This window comes from Strongylocentrotus purpuratus, unplaced genomic scaffold (assembly GCF_000002235.5).
Source record: "Strongylocentrotus purpuratus isolate Spur 01 unplaced genomic scaffold, Spur_5.0 spur5_scaffold_6, whole genome shotgun sequence".
Classification (NCBI taxonomy): domain Eukaryota; kingdom Metazoa; phylum Echinodermata; class Echinoidea; order Camarodonta; family Strongylocentrotidae; genus Strongylocentrotus; species Strongylocentrotus purpuratus.
The window spans coordinates 20,160,389-20,183,967 of record NW_022145612.1 but is presented as its reverse complement, the minus strand read 5'-3'; the positions used below and the strand labels follow the sequence as shown (position 1 = coordinate 20,183,967).

Here is a 23,579-nt window from a genome sequence, read left to right as displayed (position 1 = left end):
TTTATTAATTTTGCTTCAGGTAATCATTTTTTTGAAGTGAGATTACTTAACAAAACTGGCACTGTCATCTAGAAAATCATGTGATACCCATCCATGTTTGATATGACCTTGGAAGGGCTATTCTATCACATCAAATAATGCATACAATAGTAAATTATATAAAATCTAATTTTATTCCATTTTTTGGTGTCTTCTCAAGGAACTGAAATCTCAATACAGATGGCCATTATTTTTCTTACGACTGAATATAAGCAACTTAGCAACTTTTAAGCAACTCTCATATCGAATGCATGTACAATATAATTCAAAGTGGGTAAAGTGGTATAAAATGGGTAAAATATATTTCAAAGTAAATTACCCTTCTTTTTTTTACATAACTATTTTAAACTAGGAACAGTTTAGCAAAAGTAGCTACATTTCTTCATAAAATGATGACATATCTAATGATTTTGGTTTAAAAATGTAACAATACACATGCATACATCTCATAGTTTACATCACAATACAAGCTATACTATATATGGTAGCTGGTTAACATGGAATGGAGTTGCAGTCAAGGAACGGTTAAAACTCCTACAAACACAAACATCAGCTTATGATTTTTTTCTTCTTATGACTGTCATTTAAATCATGCAGTCCACACAGTTCAACAAATCCAATATAACTACTGAGATATTCATTATAAAATGTGAGTATCATATAAAAATGAACCACCATGTAGTTCAAATTTTACAAAAAATACAGAGAAATACAATATCTTCCATCTGGTTTATTTTTTTTCACGATGAGGCACAGAAAAAGAACAATTGTAATCAAAAATACAATGATTTACATTGAGAAAATTAGAGGAAGACAATACACATTATATCAAGAAATTACAAACTCCCTTGCATGAAATACAAGAAAAATATAATTTGATAAAATCAGCCAGCTAACACTGCAAATAATATTTGAATTAACATACTACGTCACTATATGGAGAAATTCTCAAACTTAGGCTATAATCACATGTCTGGACTCAAATATTCTAATGGTAACATTATATAGTAAACATCAAATCTTCTGCTCTCTTTGGAGATGTTATACAAAACTGAAAGACAGGTTTAATCTATTTCAAATAGGAAGGAAACAGGGAATGCAATATCTGCCAACAACAAGCAAAATATCTACAAACTTAACCATTGACATGAGCTAAAAAAAATCCTTTGTTTTAAACACTTAGCACAGATTATTCTTATATGATTATTATTTACAAAATAAAGATTGCTTGCATATAATGCTATCAGCTCAAACCTTACAAAGAAAATCTTGTATTACCTTTTAAAATATTCTTTTTTCCAATTTAGCATATCTAATATACCTATGAATATCAAATGAGAGCAAAAGAGTCATACTCTAAACATGCCCATTACACAAATACCAGGTTTTTGTTAATATAATTCATGCACTATCAAATGTTAAATATGTATATTATTGCACAATGTATAATATATGTGCTAAATAAAAGATCTTCGACAAAAATTGATGTACATTTAGAAACTCTCAATTTTGAGGGAAAAAAAAAACGATTGCATCTTAATGTTACCCATTGTGTTTCTCCTTTGAAACTTATCAAACAAAGGCAAAAGTAGAGAGCATATAGGAATAAACAAATGTTGCCACTGTCTTGCAATAAGTACGTACCTCACACTACAAATGTACCTCATAGGTTTAATATGGAATACCTAATATAAATCTATTGCCTAAAGTCCAAACATAAAGTATGTAAGAAAGAAAAAGACATTTGAAGTAGGTAAGACCCTATCATGGACTATCTTAGTCCATTCATGGTCCTATTTACTGTTTCCACTCAAGCAGGTAGACGTTTCCTAGTTGGTCTCCACACAGGATGGTGTTACTGGTCCGAGACATGGTGGTCAAGCTGGTCACTGGAGATGGACAGAAGAACTGACCCACCTGATTGAGAGAGAGAGAGAGAAAGAGAGATAGGGAAATCAGTTAACTGAGAGGTACATACCGGTACTGATAAATCCCACATTGATAATGTGTTCATCTTTTAAACAGAATAATCAAATGTAACTATTAAAATACATACTGTATATTGTTTGAGAGTAAAACAGATGGAAGACAGATACAATTTTGAAGGAAAAGGGAGAGAGAGAGGGGGAGGGAGGGAGGGAGGGAGGGAGGGAGAGAGAGAGAGAGAAATACAATGAATAATTCTATTTTCTAAAGTTGATAAGAAAGAGAGACAGGATCCTTGTCATTTCAGTGATAAAAAACAAAAACAAAATATAATGACGTAAAGAGGATGAAAACCATTAATAACAAAGCTAATTCTAGTTATTAATAAGTATGAGATTAATATCTATATTCAAGCAATTTGATTTGGAGGGGGAAACAAAATCGAAACAATTCCTAAATCTATATTAATCTGCAGCAATAATCCACTTGATTCTTTGTTTAATTTCTAACCTTTTAGTACATCAAGACATTATAATGAAATATAATTCTTTGGAATTTTCAACACAACAGTCGTCATGGCAACATCACACTGAGAACAAACTTGGCTTGGAGCTACAACAGTGAAATAAAACGACCCTGATGTAGAATTCATCTTTCAGTAACTGGATCATGTATTGAACAGATGCATACGTGGTGTTAATCCATGTATTGAGGTATTCTCTTACCCCCCATGAGATCCGATAACAACAGCCTCTGAGAGAAAGAACTCAAAGACCTATTCAGGAAACCAGAAATACCAGGCACGGAATTGCGGACATGAACATACTATGGGTACGGTTCGCAGGCACACACGCTTGCTCCACTTTCCAATGAATGCAACTGTGAATGTTAATCAAGAAAACAGCAAATTCTTTGAACCCCCATGACATGGGTCGTACAATGAATCTGGTGAGTTACACAAAAGAGATGCAATCAGAGTTTCGGTCCTGACGTGGCAGTCATATCCTCAGGCAATGCATACGGTTACATATATTGTAACAAAGAGGTTTATAACCCTGGAGAGATATGGAGACATGGTAAAAAATCAGATTGAGATGTGTATCAGTCTCCTAACAGGGTCAGAGGACAATGCTCCTTGTGATAGGAGATGGTGCACATAGGTTCGTCTAAGAAGTCTTCTGATGAGAGGCAAACAAATGTTGTCTCTATGTTTGAGTGCTACAAGTTAATTTGCTTCTGGCTCTAAAGGAAAATGGACTAATGTCTGGCAGTGAACTCCCTGAAGTTGTTCTGTAAATTTACTTATTAAATCGGAGGGAAAAAACAGGAAGAAATATACATAGGCCCTAAATACTCATAAGGCCTTCATATTAGCATCAGGAGGAAAACGAAACTGAAAAGAAAGATGATCAACCTCAGATGCGAAACGGAAAATAAAACCTACAGATTTTACTTTCTGTGTTTGCAGTTACCAGAAACAAACATTGATTTACAATTGGGACAAACCACAAGAGGGATAAACACTATGAGTAATAGTATCAAGTGATATGACTATAAGGACAATATATTGAGATAAATAATCTACCCTACCCAAAGCAACAATCTCATAATACACACAAACAGATCAGAGGAAAAGAGATTACGCTTCCCTAGTTGATATGAATCAAGTCGACAGTTGGAGAATTAAGTTTCAAACTAGGGGTGAGTGGCCATGAGTATAGAGTTGTAGAGTAAAGTTCAAATGGATGAAATATTTTGTGGTATAGGTATAACGGATTATAGATTGAACAATACGATGGTCTGCACTTATAATAATAACGTTAAAGTCAGAATACTCAGATAATCCTGATTAAATAATAATCCACTAGGCTGAAAGCAATAAATTCCATCATGACACTAGAAATTGAACCAAACAAGTCTATGATGTATCTGAAATCAATTTATTTGAAAGACCAACATGGAGTCATGAATTGAGACATACACAAAAGCCTGTAAAGTTTGATGTTAACTTAGATCAGAATTCATTGGTCAGAAATGTCCTCCATCTTTTCATGTTCAGTGTGAAAAAATTACCAAATGACAATGTTTGTGACTTTACCCCTTGACTCCTGAATTAAATCATTGCCATAGGATTAATACAAGGGCCATCCAGTTCCAGTAGGCAATAGGTTAAATGCTTGCCCTCACCACTGAGTAATGGTCACTATAATCTTAGTTTCCAATCAAAACATAATTTAGTTTTCACAAGTCCGATCATTTGATGCCAATGGCTGCACTCTCCCCTCATACTCCCAGCTGGGGGTGCGTCTAGTCTAAAAATGTCACAAAGCACTCGACCAAATATCGAATCACTATGGAAATAATAAATTAATGGCAAATGGGCCTTGATTTTATGATTGTTCCTCTCCAACAGGGAAGGAGGATGAGGATAATTTGATAGTCCCCTCTTTGCTCCTAAAAGTCCTAAATAAAGGTTCATACTTCTTTCTCTGGACTTTATGATGGTTGAAATAAATGACAAGATATGACAAGTAATAAAATATTGAAATATTGTTATATTGAACTTTTTAATCAAGTTGAGGTACCTGTGAGGTTGGTTGATCCAATATTACTTGATTCAGTGAAAATAAACATGAAATTTCTGACTTTAATAAATGATGATGATGATGATATTCTGGAGCTCCAAAACGCATACCTCGCAGGTCCTCATGGTTACAGGTAATAACAGACACCAGAGCCTGAATCCAAAATAAATTTGTAGAGGCCAGGTATTTTATCTCATTTAATGCTCCATCCTGATAAAAAGCTGCCCTACTTTTGGAGCATATCTCCCAGCTCGTTGCCTCCAATCTGTCAATGTATATGCAACCGCTTCCTCTTTATCACTTCAACAAATTATTCAATATCCAGCGTGAATTCAGTGATTGTTGGCCTTGTCCACTTGATGTGTCAAGTTTTCATGAAACTAAACTGCAAAGAGCAAGGACTGCATCCATCCGTAGGCATTTCAGCTCGATTACAATTTCAGATTTCTATTTTAGGCATTGGATTTCATTACAGATTCATTACTTCAGAAGCAAACTAAAAGAAAATATTCAAAAACAAGGTGAAAATTCAACAAAGAGTATATCTCTTTAATGCATCAGTTTTCTCTGCCTCTTTTTTAAAATATTTATTCGGGGGGAAGAAAAATTGCAAGGACACGCAACTAGTGACACCACTCTTTTAATTGTATTGAATATTTTAGAGCAAGTGACTTGTATTCAAATGACTTGATTTCTGGGCATGGTTAGTGGACCTATGTAATATACAACCATTTGCAAAATGTCAAAGCTACATAAAAACTCTAGTGAAGACTTGTATGGACATGTACATTAAAATTGGTGTACATGTATTGTCTTTGCCTTTATAAAACTTGACAAAAAAAAAAGACAAATTTCCATCAAATCTATGGCCTTGAAATAACAATGTCAATCATTTCCTATTTCTCAACAAAGTTCAAGTTAAAGAGTCGTTTTCCAACTTGGCAATTTTCCTTTTTTGTATCTCCTGCTATTTGAGGAGACATTGCTTTTCCCATTGAATTATGACGACACATTGCACAATGTCATACAAATCCATTTAGGGTCAAAGCCATTGTTCAAACACCTGATGTTATTGTGGTGATATATGGAGTTACTCATATCCACATAATGTCAATTTTGAATTGGCTAATGGTCCGCACGCAATCAGGGGTTTCCTAACCCAGATTGAAGCAAAACAGATCAGGTAGAGAAGAAAGAGAGTAGAAAGTCAATGAGTAAGGGTGTGTGTCTGTGATTAAAAGTAATTATCATCAAAAACTAATGCGTAATCAATCCTTCATGCCTCATGTGCATACTATGTTTGGACTTATGAAACACTTTAAGTAGTCACAAACAGATTTACGTATGTGCATCCCTTCTTCTTAAAATGTCTTGGAAAGATTCATTTCAGACTGAATAAACCATCTTCTAGTCCTAAATACACATTCATCTCTTGCTTTTAACAGTAAAAATAAACTAAGCAGCAGTACAAAATAATTCAGTTTAAGGGAAAAAGGCAAATAAATATGTACAAAACTCGCCTCTGAGGAAATCTCATTTCTTCTATTAAATCATAAATAAAAAGTTTTCTTTAATTGAAAATAAAACAAGCAGAAATAAACCCAATAACAATTTCAACACTGCTGATCAGGTAACGGCTTTGCATGTTGCAATTAGTATATTTTCCCTTGTCGATGACTGTACAACTTTTCCACAACCAATCAACTGGCAATCAGTCAATCAATTCTCTATTTAGGCATTTCTGAGATGACTTGATTTCTGAAATTGGCATTAACTAGAGGCCGGCTGTTTCGTTTTCGCTTGTGTCTGGCCGATCGCATTGGGAATGAAGAAGCAATTAGTGCATATTTCAGAAGTCAGGGACTGTAATGACGGGATGGGGTTTTGGTATCTAGAAAAATAAAGATGTAAAGATGTATTTCCTGGTAGCTCACATATTCAGAGAAGGAGAGATAGGAAGGCAATGGAGAGAAGATCTATGAAGAAAAAGGAAAAGAGAAAGCAAGATGAAGAGAGAGAGAGAGAGAGAGAGAGAGAGGGAGAGAGAGAAAGAGATTAAACAGAAATAATAAACTTCATACAGAGTATGAACAAAGAATATAGAAAATAAACAAAAAGATAGAAGAGAGAACGATAAGGAACAGTGGCAGAGTATAAGCAGGGAGTTGTGATTTTTAAGAGTCACAACTTCCTGATAGTATACAAATAATACACAGCAGTGAGGGCATTAGTAAGAATTACCTACTCAAGGTACCTTTGGAACAGTCTAACACGGTGTTTGGATTGTTTTGAAGGTACCGAGTGTGGGTAATTTTACTCATGTCTGAACAAATGATGTGTATTATTTGTTTTATAAGATTATGTTTTATTTATTTTATAAAATGATGTTTTATAACATGATTTTACTAATGACTGGTCATTAAAATTGGATAATGACTGGTCATTATCCAATTAACATTAGGCAAAATAAATGTCTGGTCACGTGTACGCTTTCATCCAATCATTTGATTAGGGTCCACGTCATCATCTTATAATACAACATAATGTCTATTGAGAGCAAGAAGGGAATCATGTGAAGCAGTGTGAGTCAACACCCTTTTGGCTCTCAGCAGACGATAGGACAAGCAGCACCATGGGTGAAGCCTTACACAGGAACAGAATGGAAACAAAAACACAGGAAATATACAGAAGTACATATAACTTAAATATGAAATAGATGTTTTCCTGCATAATATTGTACAGGAAAGAAAAGCAGACTTGCTACCGACCATGTTACACTGTTACATCATGGATAAAGCAACCTAAAAATGTGCTTGGCATAGCGAACAGCATATAGGCCGCGTGTCCTCCCGGCATTCTGGGATTTAGTTCAGAACTTCATCAGGTTGCCATGACAACTGTCAACCTGCTTGGTTAGTCAAGGATGTGAATCATGTCTTCCTTTCTACCTTTGGCTCTCTCTCTCTACTGGCTCTGTCGTCAAATTTAACTAGGTGCCTCTCCCATATTCATTTTCCAAGTACTTTGCACAAGTACCCTAGATGATTACCCTCTTCTCCCCTTATTTTACCATGCTACAGGGACAAGTCCCTTTCCCCTTCTTCCTCCCCCTAATTACTTCTACACATTAAGAGAATAAACCGATTATGCTATCTACCATATTAATCCATGAAAAGAACACTAGCTCACGGAATGGGGTGCAGACTTAATGAATATATTTTATCTGGTTTTGCTAGACATCAGACAGCCAAATATTAAGTAGATCATTTTCTTCTCACCATAAACCATACTAGTGTCGTATTTGGAGCCACAAGGGTGTTAATTCATATCATTTTACACAGATTTAACACCCTTTAGCTCAAAACAGACTATCGGTATCTACTGGTGTGAGTTTGAGCCGTGTCTTTTGAGAAACTCCACTGACAGCCCACCTGGTCTGAGTATCACATGACTTGCTAAATACATTAGTGAACTCAGTTTGTCATTATAAGATGAAATGTACAGTCAAAGAAGTGTAATTGTCTAGTGGATACATCACTGGACTGTGGGTCACATGGTTCACGGGACGAGTCCTGCCACAGAACTCTTATCCTTTTACAAAACATTAGTCTACATTTGCCGCTCTCCACCCACATGAAGTAAATGGGTCACTAGGCCTGTCTTCATCAGCTCGAGATTACAAAATAGCCCACTATTTCTGATCTGGGAAATAATCCTGAAGTTACAAATCACGTCTTCACCAGCTCGAGACTTGACCTCAAATTTGAAACTCAAACTCAAGAAATTAGCTCGAGATACTTTGCTCCCGCTGATTGCAACTTCAGGCTGATGGAGACGCAAATTAACTGGATAATTTGCAAACGGGATACTTCAAATAGCGGGATATTTGGCAATCTCGAGCTGATGAGGACAGGTCTACTGACAGAAAATTTATTCCTTGAATGCTTTGAGTGCCTTGGGGCAGGTGAGCTGAAGCCAGGGTAAGAACAGAACAGGTGCCTTGGGCAAGCCCTGGGGATGGATATGTGCCCAATAATCAGACAGTCAGGTGAGAATGAATGTCTGGATAAAGTTGGCTGCATTATCATACCACAAAAGCCATTACGCCACAGATCAGAACAGAAGTAAGAAACAAACGTACAACTGATCGATGAGACACACACTAGTCATTGTTAAATGAAGACATTGAGGATCAAACATTAATATCAAGGTCTGCCTAACTTCCTCTGCTCATTGGTATAAAAACTTATTTATCAAATGTTCTGAATCTTTTAAGCTCATGGAAGCTATACCCCTGAGAGTCGGAAGGGCATCAATTCTAAGTTTAAAACAAAATACCGTTTAATGTCTTTCTGGCTCTAAACAGATACATGAGGCCTGTCTTCACTATCTCAAGATTGCCAAATATCCAGCTATTTGAATTATCCCGATCGCAAACTATCCAGCTAATTTGCGTCTTCATCAGACCAAAGTAGCAATTAGCGGGATATTTGGTCGGGATTGTCATCCCAAGATATCTTGGGATAGTTTGGAAAGTATCCCACTATTTGGCAAAATATCCAGCTATTTGTCCTGTGCGTCTTCACCAGACCAAAGATTTGCACTATGTGCTACCGCTGAGCAAACTATCTCGAGCTAATTTCTCAAGGTCGGGTTTCAAGTTTAGAGGTCGAATCTCGAGCTGATGAAGACGCAATTTGAAACTTCGGGATTATTTCCCAAATCAGAAATAGCGGGCTATTTGACAATCTCGAGATGATGAAGACGCGCCTATGGACTATCGTTATATATTTTTTTAATAAATATCCTTAACTTGGTTGTTCATCATCAAGTCTAACCTTCTTACTATCAAGGGAGTTTCGCTGGCTAGTGAAAAATGGTCTTCTAGATTGCAGTCAAACCTTCACATTTTTGTGTTTGTAACAAATGCATGACTTTGCAATGAATGTTATCTTATGTCATTGGTGACTATACGCTATAGTTAGCAAAGCAAACCCTTTGAAGCGATGCCATGCTCCTGACATCTCTGGAATAATGGGTGCCAATTAAATTACCGATTTCATATCTTTCATAATGAATGTCTAGCCTCCATCTTACTGACTCAATTCCTGCCCTAAGTACATTAATGTAATATAATAAATCTACAAAAACAATAGGTATAACAAAAGGTCATGCTCTGAATCAGGACATAACATTGTATGTCATGATGTGATACTCTAATCATATTTGACAGCTTGTGTGTTGTTTGAGGGGGACGATTGTCTCTAGGGTTTGGGAATGGTGCATTTGATGTGAAATCAGGGGACTGGGGTACTAGATGCATGTCTTTTGCATGATTTGTGACTGATTTGAAATGACCTTAGTTAATTAGGGGAAACATGTCAATACCACTGGTTTGTCTTCAATATGTATATCATGATTTCTGCAAATGAGCAATAATCTTACAACAGCAGAAAAAGCTAAAACAATATATTTTGAGCACTAGCTGCCTCCAAACATGGGTGTAGAAATCAGACACATATGTGGGTGTGCTGGATAAAAAAAAAAAAACTTTCAGAGATGTAAGACAGGAAGCCTTGGTCCTTGAGGCTTTCAGTTTTCAACCGATCTTTCATCTTAGCCAAGTCTGATACCATAAAACAATCAAATTGATGCAATAAAAGCTTACTTTTTAAAACAAAATACAGACAATAGAGCCTCTAGAGATTTTCGATCATAAGAAACCTACTCATGTACATATGTTTGTTAAAAACCACATCTCTTCCTTGATATATCATCTGTTTGGAGCCAGAAGGGTATTAAATCATAGCTATACTTTAAATCTGGGACCTTTCTGGCTATAAACAGAAAATATGCTCACCGTCATTCCCTATCTATATGTAACATATGTTTTATGGACCACTGCTTTGTGCAGCTGAGTCTGAAATAAAGTTCTGAATTGAATTGAATTGAATTGAATGCCAAAAGACTCTTCCGATCTTCCTTTCATCTTATATTGCACATTTCATATGGCAATCACTGATGAGACAGATGAGGTCTTGAGACCCTGATGTAGTTTCACCCGTCTCTCCAGTATAGACTACCGCTTCCTGTTGCTATGGTACAGTCACTACACCCATCTATACCAGTTCCTAATTATTTTCCCCCATTTAAAAAAAAAACCCTGCTTTTTTTATGATAGATTTGAAAATGCGGTAGCTTGAAACTGGTTCGCTAGGTGATAGACATTACCCTGTTTAAATGGGCCTCCTAGCTATCAGGCAGGATGGGAGGTTCGACATACGAGGTCTTAAGACCCTGACTGACGAGGGATGCCTCCATCCCTCTCCTCACAGACTACAGCTTCCTTAGCTATGATACACCATCCTCAAGACTGGTTCAACATCTGATAAATATCTATCATTAAAGGGGCCCTTTCCCACCAAACTTCAAGGTATGAAATCTTACTGAGGGTGGGGAGGGGGGGGGGGGGTTGTACTTGATTTTTTCATTTGGTAATAGTACAAATTGGAGCATACAATGTACATGTATAGACAAGTAACAATGAGCGTCTCTGAACGGTGTGTGCATGCGCTCTATAAGTTTACACTATTATTATTATTCTTATTATTATCAGAGAGAATGAGGATGAAACAAGCCCCCAAACACCCTTTTAGACCCCACAAAATAGTGAGTGAGTGAGAGAGTGAGTGTGTGAGGGCTAAGAGGGAATAAAAGAGAAAATAACAAAGAAAACAGGTGCATCATGATTGCCCCCTCCTTATCCATTCAAATTCTATCTACTTAGTTTGAAGGATAGGGGATACAGGGACTGCTCATACCCTTCAATATGTCAGAGATGCTAGTTTAATGTCCAAGAGATGAAAAAAGTGGAGAAAATGAAGAACATTTTATACTCTAAATAGTTAATCGAAAATGGCACACTTATTGAAAAGTGGTGATCGGGTACTGTACATACAGCATCTTGTGACTGAAGCTCCCTTCCATTCTTGTGAAATGTGAACATGGCCCCCTTTTAATGAAAGCATGTCAAAATTGTTAAGTCCCCATCCTCTACTTTGGAATAAACTACATGTGCTGTCTGCCAATACATTTATCCATGTTAGTCATATCATAAACTGACCCTATGGAAGCACAGAATCATCAGATTAAACAATATTTTTTTTTTAAGGATGGGTCAGTAAAAAAAAAGAAAAAAAGAAAACTTTATAAAGACAATATTGTAAAGATAAAATAGAATGATAGACCAGGAAAACCGATAAACAGAGTGACTAACTGACAATCACTAGAATAGGACAACAACAAAAAAACATTCAAAAAAAGAAAAGAGAAATATTGAATAAAAATGAAAATCAAGTCAAATAAAAGAGGTGTCTGACATCACTGTTCTCTTTCTCACTAATGAATACATCCTCTTTTAGTGTTCCCCTTTTGGAGAAATGATGTTGCCCATTCACTTCAGGGAGCACAAGGGGGCAAAAAATGCACCCTATCATGAAGCAGCATGTATGCATGGAGCCCCACCCTTGTTATGATACCTCTGATTAACCTTACCCTCGCCCTCACATGATGATGAAAGAAGAATGATGTAAGAGACAGGTTGATGAATTTGGTGGAATATCATAGATTAAAGACATACATGGTAATCAAATATGGAAAAGATATGTGTGTGTGAGTGTGAGGAACAGAGAGAGAAAGAGACTGAAAGAGAGAGAGAGAGAGAGAGAGAGAGAGAGAGAGATGAGAGTGAGCAAAAAGGAGGGAGAATCATGAAAGAACTCTGAATGATAGAGATATCAAACCCTAAGATTTTTTTAAAAATGTATAAGATTGACTCATGTTTATCTTCAAGTGGTTTCCTTTACTGCATAGGTAGAAAGGGTGTTAAATTCTGATACAAATCCCTAAAGGGGCATGAAGTGCAACCCTCAGAACAACTGCAAGGTGATGTACAGAACCCCACCCTTGTTATCAAATTTAAATTCTAACCGAACAGGTAGATTAATAGCATGACCAAAGGAAAAGGAGGATGAGCTTGATGACTGAAGAAAGGCCATATCCCACCGCTGCCACGTATTATTCCCATGGCCAAAACTTGCAATAGTTTCTGTCCCCAACAGAATTAGATTGTATGCATTTGCCACAAAAAAGGGGTTTAGCACAGCAGAAACATGTAGGTTAGAGAAATAAAGAGCCATGGTAACAATCTCTTGATGCATCATCTTGAGAAACAGATCAAGAACTCACATTGGAGATGGTGAAAGAAAAAAAATAGAGATGAGAAATTAGGGATTGGGTTTGGCACTATGCATTCACCTTTAATGAATGCTTCCCCTCTTTTAGCAAGGTGATACAACTCATGCAAGACTGCCTCAGGGAAGAACAACTAGACCCGTTTCTTTAATGGTTGCCGTAGCAACATGATGCTCCACCTTTGACAAAGGCTTTGTAGACGTTGCCAAAATCTGACGACATGCCCAAGAGAAAAAGGAATTGGAGGAGAATGTCAAAGAAATGAGAAAATAGTATGATATAGAGAAGGATGTAATAAAGTTAATGAAGTATATGAAATTATTTTTAAAAAGTCAGTCCGTAGAAAGATAAAAAGAGAAAGGGCAAAAGAAGAACATTATGCAAGTATAAAGGAAATGCTATAAAGACATGAAATTTGAAAAATGAAAAGATGAAAGAAACCCGTTAAGGAGCAGAGATAGAAAAGTACAAGGTTTTATGATGGACAGAACGTGAGATGGTCATATTATTGAGAGCAGAAGAGAGTGAGAGAGAAAGGCAAACACGGGTTGTCCCCTCTAAATGAGCACATCCCCAGTATGATCTTTTCATAACAAGATGACAGAATTCATGCATGACACCCGCAGGGGGGCAGAAGTGAACCCTAACCAACAAGGCCATGGTAACAGAAAGCCCCACCCTTGATCTAGATGAGCTGGCAATCTCTAGAACTTTTACACCCAAATTTCAAGTGGCAAATAACAAATACGGTATTAAAAAATAGCATATATTTCATCAAGATATGTTGGTGTCTTAACAACGAGACAAAGGCTTATCAAGAAGAATTGAAAGAAACATGAAGAGAAAATTCATTTACCCAAATGAATAATGAGATGATGGCTGGCTGCTGAATGAATGAGCATTGCCAAGAAATAAATGTAGCTACTTCAACAAGTTACAAAATATCACTCTTAACCCATTCATTACTAAGCCTATGAAGCAGAGACATGCCATTTTTCTGGCCTAAGTAGCTACAGTAGGGTTAAAAAGTAGCATGTTATAAACAAAAATAACATGGTGTCCAAAGAGTTAATATCCACATGAAACACACAGGTAATTGGAAAGCTATATTTTTATAGGTAGGGGAGAGAACTAATTGCCATAATAGAGCTCTCTTACATGCTTCAGGGTCAACAACAATCAATACTAAAAAAAAAAATTAAAACAAACAAACAAAGAAACATACTAAAAGATATGATTGATAATGTGATTTCACAAAATGGCGCCTTGATGACGTCACGATGACCTGATGACCTTGAAAATGTTCCTGTCACGTCTTGTGACAATGACCTATGACTGTGCCAAATTTGAAAGAAATTGACAAAACAGATCTTGAGTTATCCTAGGCACAAAAAAGCGAAGAAATAAATAAAAATAAATGAATAAAGAAAGAAAGAAAAAAAAGAAAATTAAAAAAGAAAACAAAATTAATAGGTGGTCTGTCGATGACAGACCACCTAAAAGGCCTACAAGGCAGATTCATTGGCAATTTTCTCTATTTTTTTCACAAAAGATATACTTGTCCTTGGGCAAGGACAGAAGCACACCAACTGCTCTGCAAGACACAACAAAGGTTCATGGTACTCTATATGGGACAATAAATCAGTGAAAAAAATACACGGGGGCTCAGGGCGAATTTGCCCCCGAAATGCCTAAAACAGCCCCCGAAAATCAGAAAAGAGCCCCAGTAAATTTGCATAGAGTTCAATGCAAAACAAATTTTAGAGTGTTATTTTTATGAAGGCAAGCCCGAAAAGTAGCCCCCGAAAAATAAATATTATTTTTTTCCCTGCAATAAATCCTTCGTTAGAAGGAAGGGCGGACATCCCTGACTGGAAGACTGTTCCCATCACGAGGGCCGTCTCTGTTGAACCCAGCCATGTAGGATCATAATAGGAACATGAAGGTGAGTAAGATTAAAGAAAGACACGAGGAAAGCATGGCCTATATGGGTGCTGAGAGGACTACCCTCAGGGTTTAATGTAATCTAGCCTAATTAATTAGCCAAGATACTTCCCACAAGCAGGCAAAGGAATTATCCATCTTCCTGTCTTTGTAACATATCTCACATCTATATCAGGTCACCTAACCTTAATTGCTTTAAACAGGGATCAGACACGGATATGGCCTTGGAGTTTTCTACAAAGGGAACACAATGACTTCCAGTTTCAGAATGACTTCAGCTTCAAAATTTTAAGTTTGTTAGTTGAGTTCACCCCGAGAAGAGTAATACAACATTGCTTTGCATGAACATAAAAAGGATACAAAAGCTTTTTATCAAAACGTGAATATTGCTAGTCTGCATAAAGGGTAGACTCAATTACATTCAAGAAAGTGCAAGTATCCTTTGAAGTTAAGGCAAGCCTGAGATGCAAGGTTTGCATATTGGATTTGTTAAGGTAAATAAAATTTTCTTTGATGTTGCTCATCATTGATATTTTCCATAAACTCCAAATTGAGATATCCCTGCATTCACTGTCAAAGTGTTAAAAATGGTGAGAACTTCATTCTGGTATTTTTAACTAGTTCCATCAGTTCCATTTGAAGCCAGATTGGCATTTAGTCATAGCTATACTTTAAAACTGACCAAAAGAAAGACTTCTTCCCAATCCGATAGATGTCAAGTGCAATTTTATATATAAAAAGTCATTCCTGAATCTGTCTTTGATAATTACCAATGAACCACCCACTTTCCTTGATTCTAAAACGGATGCATCGAGTCTATAAACGACTTCCTAATGTCTGCAAGAAATCATTGTATTACCCTTCTATATGTCCATTATCCAATAATACACCATCCCACACAAGGAGTGTTTCCATTATCTGAAAGATGGGTAGAGTGATAACTACTGCCTTTCATAGTATCATATTGATTGTCAGTTTTCAGCTCAGCACAGCACAGCTTACACCTGCTGTTTACATTTACATTCTGAATTACAGTGCATTCATGCCAAGTATAGCACCTCCACAGTATTCCATTTTTGAAAAAGTGGTAACAGTGTTATCAACTATATGATTGATCACAACTCCCTCAGTTAGTATAATGAAAACTTGCTTCTACTCAAAGTCAGTGATCTTTACAGAATATGAAACACAGTATCTAAATATGGAAACATCTCACTTAATGGATTCTGAAGTGGAACGGGGAGGATCTTTTCACTTGTCGGACAGGTCAAGCGCAGAGAGCGGGGAAGAGCCTTGAAGGTCAAGACATGGTCTTCAGGAAGTTTGTGTCTCAATGCTCGTCTGAAGATGGGACCGTTTCTCAGGAAAAGGGAAATGCAACCACAAGGTTACCAGGAAGAGGGATGTAATTTCTACCGGTACTTGGGATGTGCAAAGTGTGGACACACTTCATGGGCTTGAACTTGAAGGCTGTTTGTGTGAAGAACTCAAAGAATAATACAGGTACGGGAGAACATTCAGGTATGATATGAGTTTCATTTCCAAATTCCAAATCAATCAGTACAACATACAGCAAATGCAGTAAGAGGGTACAATGGCTGCGTTGGTCAAATACTTAAAAGACATTTTTCAAATAAGTCCACTTTTCCTTGTCAAAATTGCATCTGAACATGAAAGATTTTATTCAATCGACAAGAAAATTGAAAAGCCGGATTGAGACATCCTTGTATGGATCCACAGGGGAGGCAAAAGTAAAAACAAGTTTTTGACCTTGAGTTGGTCTTTAATAAGAAACGTATGGATACCACATCTGCAATGAGATGGATACTTCCCTTCATGAAAAAAAAACAGGATGGGGAATATACAAGAATAACAAACATATGATTTACACATGCATCCCAGACAGGGATATATACAGAAAACTAGATATTCATAAAGAGAATTTAGAACAAGTATGTCTTTAGGGGGTAAGAAGGAGGAAAGCAGAAGCAAAGAAAAAGAAAAGAATATGAACAGATCATGACATGACAAGATGAAGGAAAATAAGCTTATCAACTGCAAAACAGGAAGAAGAAACCATGAAAAGCATAAAAATAAACAAATAGTATGGAAGAGCCAGCATGGCATTACGTTCTATCATTATGTATAGAAAGACTAGAATACAAAATGCTAAGTCTTCCTATCTGTTTGTTTGATTCCACATTGACTGAATAAATTGGAAGTTTTTATAAGATCTGTAATGAAATAGAACAGTGGCTTTACTTTGGGGGATGTGGTTGGCTGGAAGATGAGATTCATTTGGATGTCCTTCATCCTTTCCCAGGAAGGGTGATCTTTATTCTGGTGTGTCCCATCAGTTACATCTGGGCATGAGCACTCACCAAGGAACTACTACTATCTAGATTGATCTCAAAACTAGGTTTCATTGCCAAGGAAAAACATACCCTAACTGTCAGATGCAACTCTTCTAACAATTATAAGATGTCAGATCATGTACAGATAACATCCCTCAATGCTGAGAACAGACACATCTTGGATCTACTATAAAACTATATCACTACTCTGTCAATAAGGAGATGTTCATACTTGATTTGTGATTTCTTTAAAACAGCTAGATTTCTTCTATAATTTACACCTTTTAATTGGAAAAGGGTATTTTCTTCACTTAAAGAGGAAACACTGGGATGAAATACACGGAGAGGCTGACTAACTGAATACCATGTATTTGAACTGACATTCTTCGGGTCAACATTTTACAGCATGAACAAAACAGAAAAATGTATCATGAGACCATAAACATAATATGAAATAAGTAATATTTCTTGTTTCAACAATGAAGAACAACAGACTACTAACAGAGAGGACTGGATTTCGTAATAGACGGCACAATCTCAAAATGTGGCTTCCACCAAAAATCTGTTTTATTGATGTTCAAAAACAAAGCCAAAATAGAGAATAAAGAAAATGTTGAAAAGACACGAGAGGGAGAAGGAGAGGGGGATTTGGGAGAGGGGGATTTTGGAGAGGGAAAGGGGGAGGTTGATGAAGCAGTTGGGCGAGGGGCGAGGGGGAGGGAGAGGTAGAGTGCTAAGATAAAGGGGTGCAGAGTCCTAGAGAAGAGTCTTGTTTTGAGGAACTTACATCACACCCTAAGGAATAGAGGGCCTTATCTTCTCAGACATTGATGAGAGAGAGGACATGGGTCCTTGTTTTCTTGTAATATTCCCCAAAGGTCAAGCAGTATATGAGAACACTCTGGAGTGGTTACCGAGGTTGATGACTTGGCTTGGCAATGATCCCACATTACAACCCCCTCTTCTCTTCCTTTCACTTACTCCCTCCCTCTATCTATCTTATCTATCTTTATCTAAAGCCAAACATCCCCAATTTCTTTCCATTCTATTATATATTTAGTTTCTGTCTTCTTCAATTTTCAACTTCAAATTTAATTTATCATCCTTTTCTCTCAGCTTCTTCACATCTCCCTCCCACCCCACCCCTCACCCCCCCCCCCCCCACTCTCTCTCTCTCTCTCTCTTCCTCACTCTCTCTCTCTCAAATTCTAATCTTGTTATATTTAGTTTTTTCTCTTTTTTTTCGTTATTAAGCTTTCATAAAATCAATGACTAATTTGCATGTGCCCTTTATCAACCAATTTACAATCCAGCTTATTAAAGAATTAAAGCTAGGTCTTGTTCACTTTTACAGTCAATATCTACTTATGTGGGCTAACATCCTTAAAAAGTTCATGAAGGATAGGCCTACACAAAAAATGTTCTATAGTGAGAACAAAGATGGTAATGTATTGAGATTAAGATATTGGCTTCTGAAAGTAAGCACAAACAAACCATGGTGCTATCATCATATATATATATTATATGTGTTAGCAAGGTTGAATGAGATCATCACAATTCTTTAAGACTTTATTCCAGATTAGACTTAAGCCAATACTTAGAGGCCTAACCTAAAAGGTGAACAGCCAAATGTATAGTCTAAGGTTAGAAATCTCAAGCGTTAAACCATTTATGTCAAAGGCACATACTGTATTCAGCCCTGACACTCCTTGCCCCATTCTAATACAGAGTTATCTGTAATTCCTTGACATGTAAATTCATGTCTTAATCCACAGGCACTAGATGTGTGCAGATGACAACGGTTTATGATTATTTTGTCTTATACATTACCTGTTTGGAAAGGTCTTTGTTCCAGAACTTGACTGTGCCATCATTGGAGGCTGAAATAATGTGCTGCTGGCTGAGAGCTAGACTAGTCATTCCTCCTTGTATCTGTATAGAGAATAAGAGACAGAGATAGGAAAGGATATAACTTAACTATCAATATACCGTAAACACTTTACACCATCCATCATTTCAGAACTAAAGTAATAGAAATCATCTATTAAAAAGAATATTAAATAACATATATTTTCTTTACATCCAAAAGGGTTTGAATTAGGATCATTGAAATAGGTTCAAATATATGTAGAGAAGAAAGGTATGATAAGGCATATTACATACTACATGTATGTTCCAATAATTACCAAAAAGAAAATTTCCATGTCAATCATTGTTATTCTGTAAATCAATTTGGTAAAATTACTATTTACTGTGAAAAAACTGTACCCTTATGAAAAGGATATCATAAAAGTAGCTAGAGAAAAACATAGGCATGAATCCTTTATCAAATTAATTGTTCTCAAAAAGTGGTTAAAAACTTTCAAAATGCTATTTCATTGGATTTAGGAAAGATGTAAATATGAAAAATATATGTACATGTACTATGTAAGCAGTAGATGAATACAAGCATTTTTTTTAATTTGGAAAAGTAGTAGTGTTTACCTGGAATGATTATTGAGAAAATTAGCTGGAGAACTAATTACATGAGACACTATCATCGAATTCCCCAAAGTTATTTTCTCCCTTGGTACTGCATGCGTAACCAGAAATAAATCTGACATTAACTATTGATGCAATGCACTTTCCAAAAACTAAATATATACCTGTGGTCTCATAAAAATGATATTACTTAGTTCAAGGAAGTACTACATACCGGTATGCTATGTTTATGAGTGAGAAGGGGAAAAGGTGCTCTGTAATCTTGTAATTCAAGGGTTAATATCAGTAAGGAAACCCATGACTTGGAAAATACCACACAATTTCTAAAAATAAATGCTGTGTTTGCTAAGTTCATTCACTCTTAATTAGGAGACAGCATAGAATAAAAGCCCACATACGTGCCAAATAACCACCTAGCACCGCTTGTTGGAGTTATAATTAGTAAAGGCTTTCCTTCCTCATAGAAAACAGTAGGTATGTTTTCATCAGCTCGAGATTGCCAAATAGCCCGCTATTTCTGATTTGGGAAATAATCCAGACGTTACAAATCGCATCTTTATCAGCTCGAGACTCGATCTCGAAACTTGAAACACGAGCTCGGGAAATTAGCTCGAGATATTTTGCTCAGCGTTTGCGCATAGTGCGAGTCTTCGGGCTGGTGAAGACGCATCGGACAAATAGCTGGATATTTCGAAAACTAGCCCAAGATATCTTGGAATGATTATCTCGACCAAATATCCCGCTAACTGCAACTTCGGGCTGATGAAAATGCAAATTAATTGGATAAAATGCGATCAGGATAGTTAAAATAGCGGGATATTTGGCAACCTCGAGCTGATGAAGACAGGCCTAGAGAGGTCTTTTTTTATACCGAGGGAGAATAGATGTTGAAGGTTAATGGATTGGTCCGATTGAACATTGGAAGATTTATGATCATCAAGTATTGGTAGAGAGAAAGTCTATTTGTTAAGAGCTTGCTTTATTGCATTCTCCATCATGAGCAAATTGAAGACTATGGCACACACACATTTTCATCATTGTCATTATGTTAGATTGACTTTGCCAACCTGTTTACATTTTGTCAATATCTTTTTTTTAAATGAAACTGGCAGAATGACTCCACATTTATGTCAGAAATCTTTTTCCTACTAAATGCTGGGATTTAAGAGAGGTGTAACTGTTACTTTGGAAGAATTTGATCATCAGGCAAGCCATTACTACACAGTATTTTGTTGGTAGATTGGTGATCTGTCTACGAAGGTTGGGTTTGATATAATTACCTAGAATAATCATTATAAAATGCTGTATTCATGAGCTTACTTTGATTTAATTCATTCATCTTATAATTTATAAATGTTTTGACTGTGTCACATACTCACATTCTTATTCATATATGTGTGTATCAGACAGACACAACAGTTTTTTTTTTACTTGGTTTGCACTGTTTCTGCCATGGTTAGCTGTCTGTTTGTATTTTTATTTGTGATTGAAATCCAACCTGACCTACATTTTTTTCTATTCCTACGAAATACAGCAGTTGAATGCCACTATAAAAGATAAAACATCCTGTCAATGTTGCTGGATATCACCACACCTGACAGAGTGGCCTCCGGTGATCAATTTGACCATGATAGGTCCATGGTTTGACCCTCAATCAGCTAATAAAATATAAAAACCTAGTTGTATCAAGGAGGTATCTCCTTGGTTGTATTCTCTTAAAGGTATTAGCATTGACCTGTATAGATTATCCATCTGCATTGAAAAATTCCCATTTAGTATAAATCTCTTGAAGTGTAGATCTAAATTTCCACTTCTTGACATATATGTTGATAGGAATCAAAGGTATTAATCGGTTTTGAATTAAAACAAAAAAATTCAGATCAGCATTATTTACAGATAAAACTTTGTGTCAGCCTATCTGAATAAAAAAGTTGGGCGATGTTATCATTATGCAGATGTTATCCAGATTCCTCCTAAGGGAATGACTTTATATAGCTTTTTAGAGAAATATTGCATGTTTCTGTGTTTCTGTCTTGTACATAAGTACTTTTTTTTTCCTTCCAGAATTGAAAGCAATGTCCCAAATACCTTTAAAAGCCAATGCCTATGACTCATGAGATTGCAGTTGTTTCTTTCAAGTTTTGAGCTGCACCTGAGCTATCAATTTTTCAAAGTCATAAAATTCTAGATGAATTCCCGTTGATGAGTACTGGTCATCGAGGGCAGCTAACCCAATAAAATCTTGGCATTCACGAGTGTTTACTCCAAGCAGCTCGAAGGAAGCGGCCCTACGCGCTCCTCGCCAATTTTGACGCAGCTTCTGTCATGCGTTAGTTCATATTATGTAATTGGAATGACAATTATGAATTTCATTGTTGTATTAGCTGATGAGGTATAATGAGCGCAAAGGGGGAAGAGGGCAGGGTCGGAAGGGAGGAGACGATAATGAGTTTACATCAGGCCCATTTAATCTTCCCAAACACCATTTTTTTAAATCATTGATTTTTTGGACTGCTATTTACAATACTGGAAAAACCCATAAAAAACAGGAGAGTTTGCTCATACCAATTTTTGGTTAGTAGTGTGCAAGGGGTACTTGTCGCTACTCTGCATGCGATCGCATAGAAGCAAGGAGAATCATGTGAAGAAAAACCTTAATTGTAGCAAAGTTCTGATTTACACTGCAAAAATCTTTGAAATTTAGGCAGGCGTTTCAAAAAACCACATTCCAGAGGTGGACTTTTTTTTCTTTTTTTCTCTTCTTCGAAACACCAGGGACCCGTTTCACAAAGCTATTTTCCAATGACAAATGACAAAAATCAGTGACAAATCTGCTGATAACCAATCAGAAGCAAGGATTTCAGTAGCTCATAACAAAAACTGTCATTTGTCACTGATGACAAGTTTTGTGAAATGGGGCCCAGAATGTGAGAAAATGGACAGTTTTTGATAGCAGTGTAAATGCAGCTATTCCTTCAATCGGATGTATCGTCTACCAATCACAACAACATTATCTCCTTTCCTCATGGTTAAGTAATCTAATTCATGTTTATTGGGTGTTTATTCCAAGAGGGCCGAGAGGGAGGCATTACAAGATGAGAGGGGCAGAGGTCTGAGATGTCCCTCTTACTGAATGATTAATCACTGTTCGTTTGGATCAATAGTAAAGACAATATTGACACAACTTATGATTACCGGTAATAAGGATTGTGTGACTGATTGTGTGACTGATTGTGTGACTGATTGTGTGACTGATTGTGTGACTGATTGTGTGACTGATTGTGTGACTGATTGTGTGACTGATTGTGTGACTGATTATGTGACTGATGGCGTCACTGATTACGAGACCGATTGTGTGACTGATTGTGTAATTGATTGTGTGACTGATTGTGTGATAGATTGTGTGACTGATTGTGTAATTGATTGTGTGACTGATTGTGTGATAGATTGTGTGACTGATTGTGTAATTGATTGTGTGACTGATTGTGTGACTGATTGTGTGACTGATTTTGTGAGTGAGTAGATTGGACAGCTGACTGTTTTACAGAATGAAAACTAGATACTGTTCTATTTGCTAAAGCCATTAGATTTATTTTTCATTTTTTAGGTTTCATACTTCCATTCAATCATAATGTATAACTTCTGAGCAGATTTAATACTTTTCTACACAATTTTTTTTCATTTTGTTAAAAATTGAATATATTCCAAGAAAATATTTCTTCTGATAAGTTGGAGCAAGTAAATTTGATGTTTGGCTGAGTAACAATATGCTCTTCCCCCTACTGGACAAGTAGTAACAGATTTTTTTAGTACCCTGTCCCATATAATCAAATGAGTAATTATTGAGTGACTGGGTATGAATAGTTGGTGTGAATTGCATCATGATCTAATAAGGATAGAGGTGGGAAAGAGCAAATTACTTTAAATTGTGTCAGTGTCTCCAAGAAAACAAACCTTGGCCACTGAGCATCATGCTCAACTTTGCTAGATCATTTTT

At 36.4% G+C, this 23,579-nt stretch overlaps 1 protein-coding gene across 1 annotated transcript in view; it reads right to left on the bottom strand.

The window, feature by feature from the left end:
- Positions 1-599: 599 nt before the first annotated feature.
- The window catches only part of LOC584519 (telomerase protein component 1), an 82,517-nt gene continuing 59,537 nt past the window's right edge, over positions 600-23,579 (bottom strand). The window contains exons 49-50 of the mRNA XM_030973314.1: positions 18,932-19,033; positions 600-1,956 (exon numbers count right to left, since the gene is read on the bottom strand). Of these exons, the coding sequence (XP_030829174.1) occupies positions 1,837-1,956; positions 18,932-19,033 (222 nt within the window). The 3' untranslated portion in view covers positions 600-1,836. The remainder of the gene's footprint in view (positions 1,957-18,931; positions 19,034-23,579) is intronic.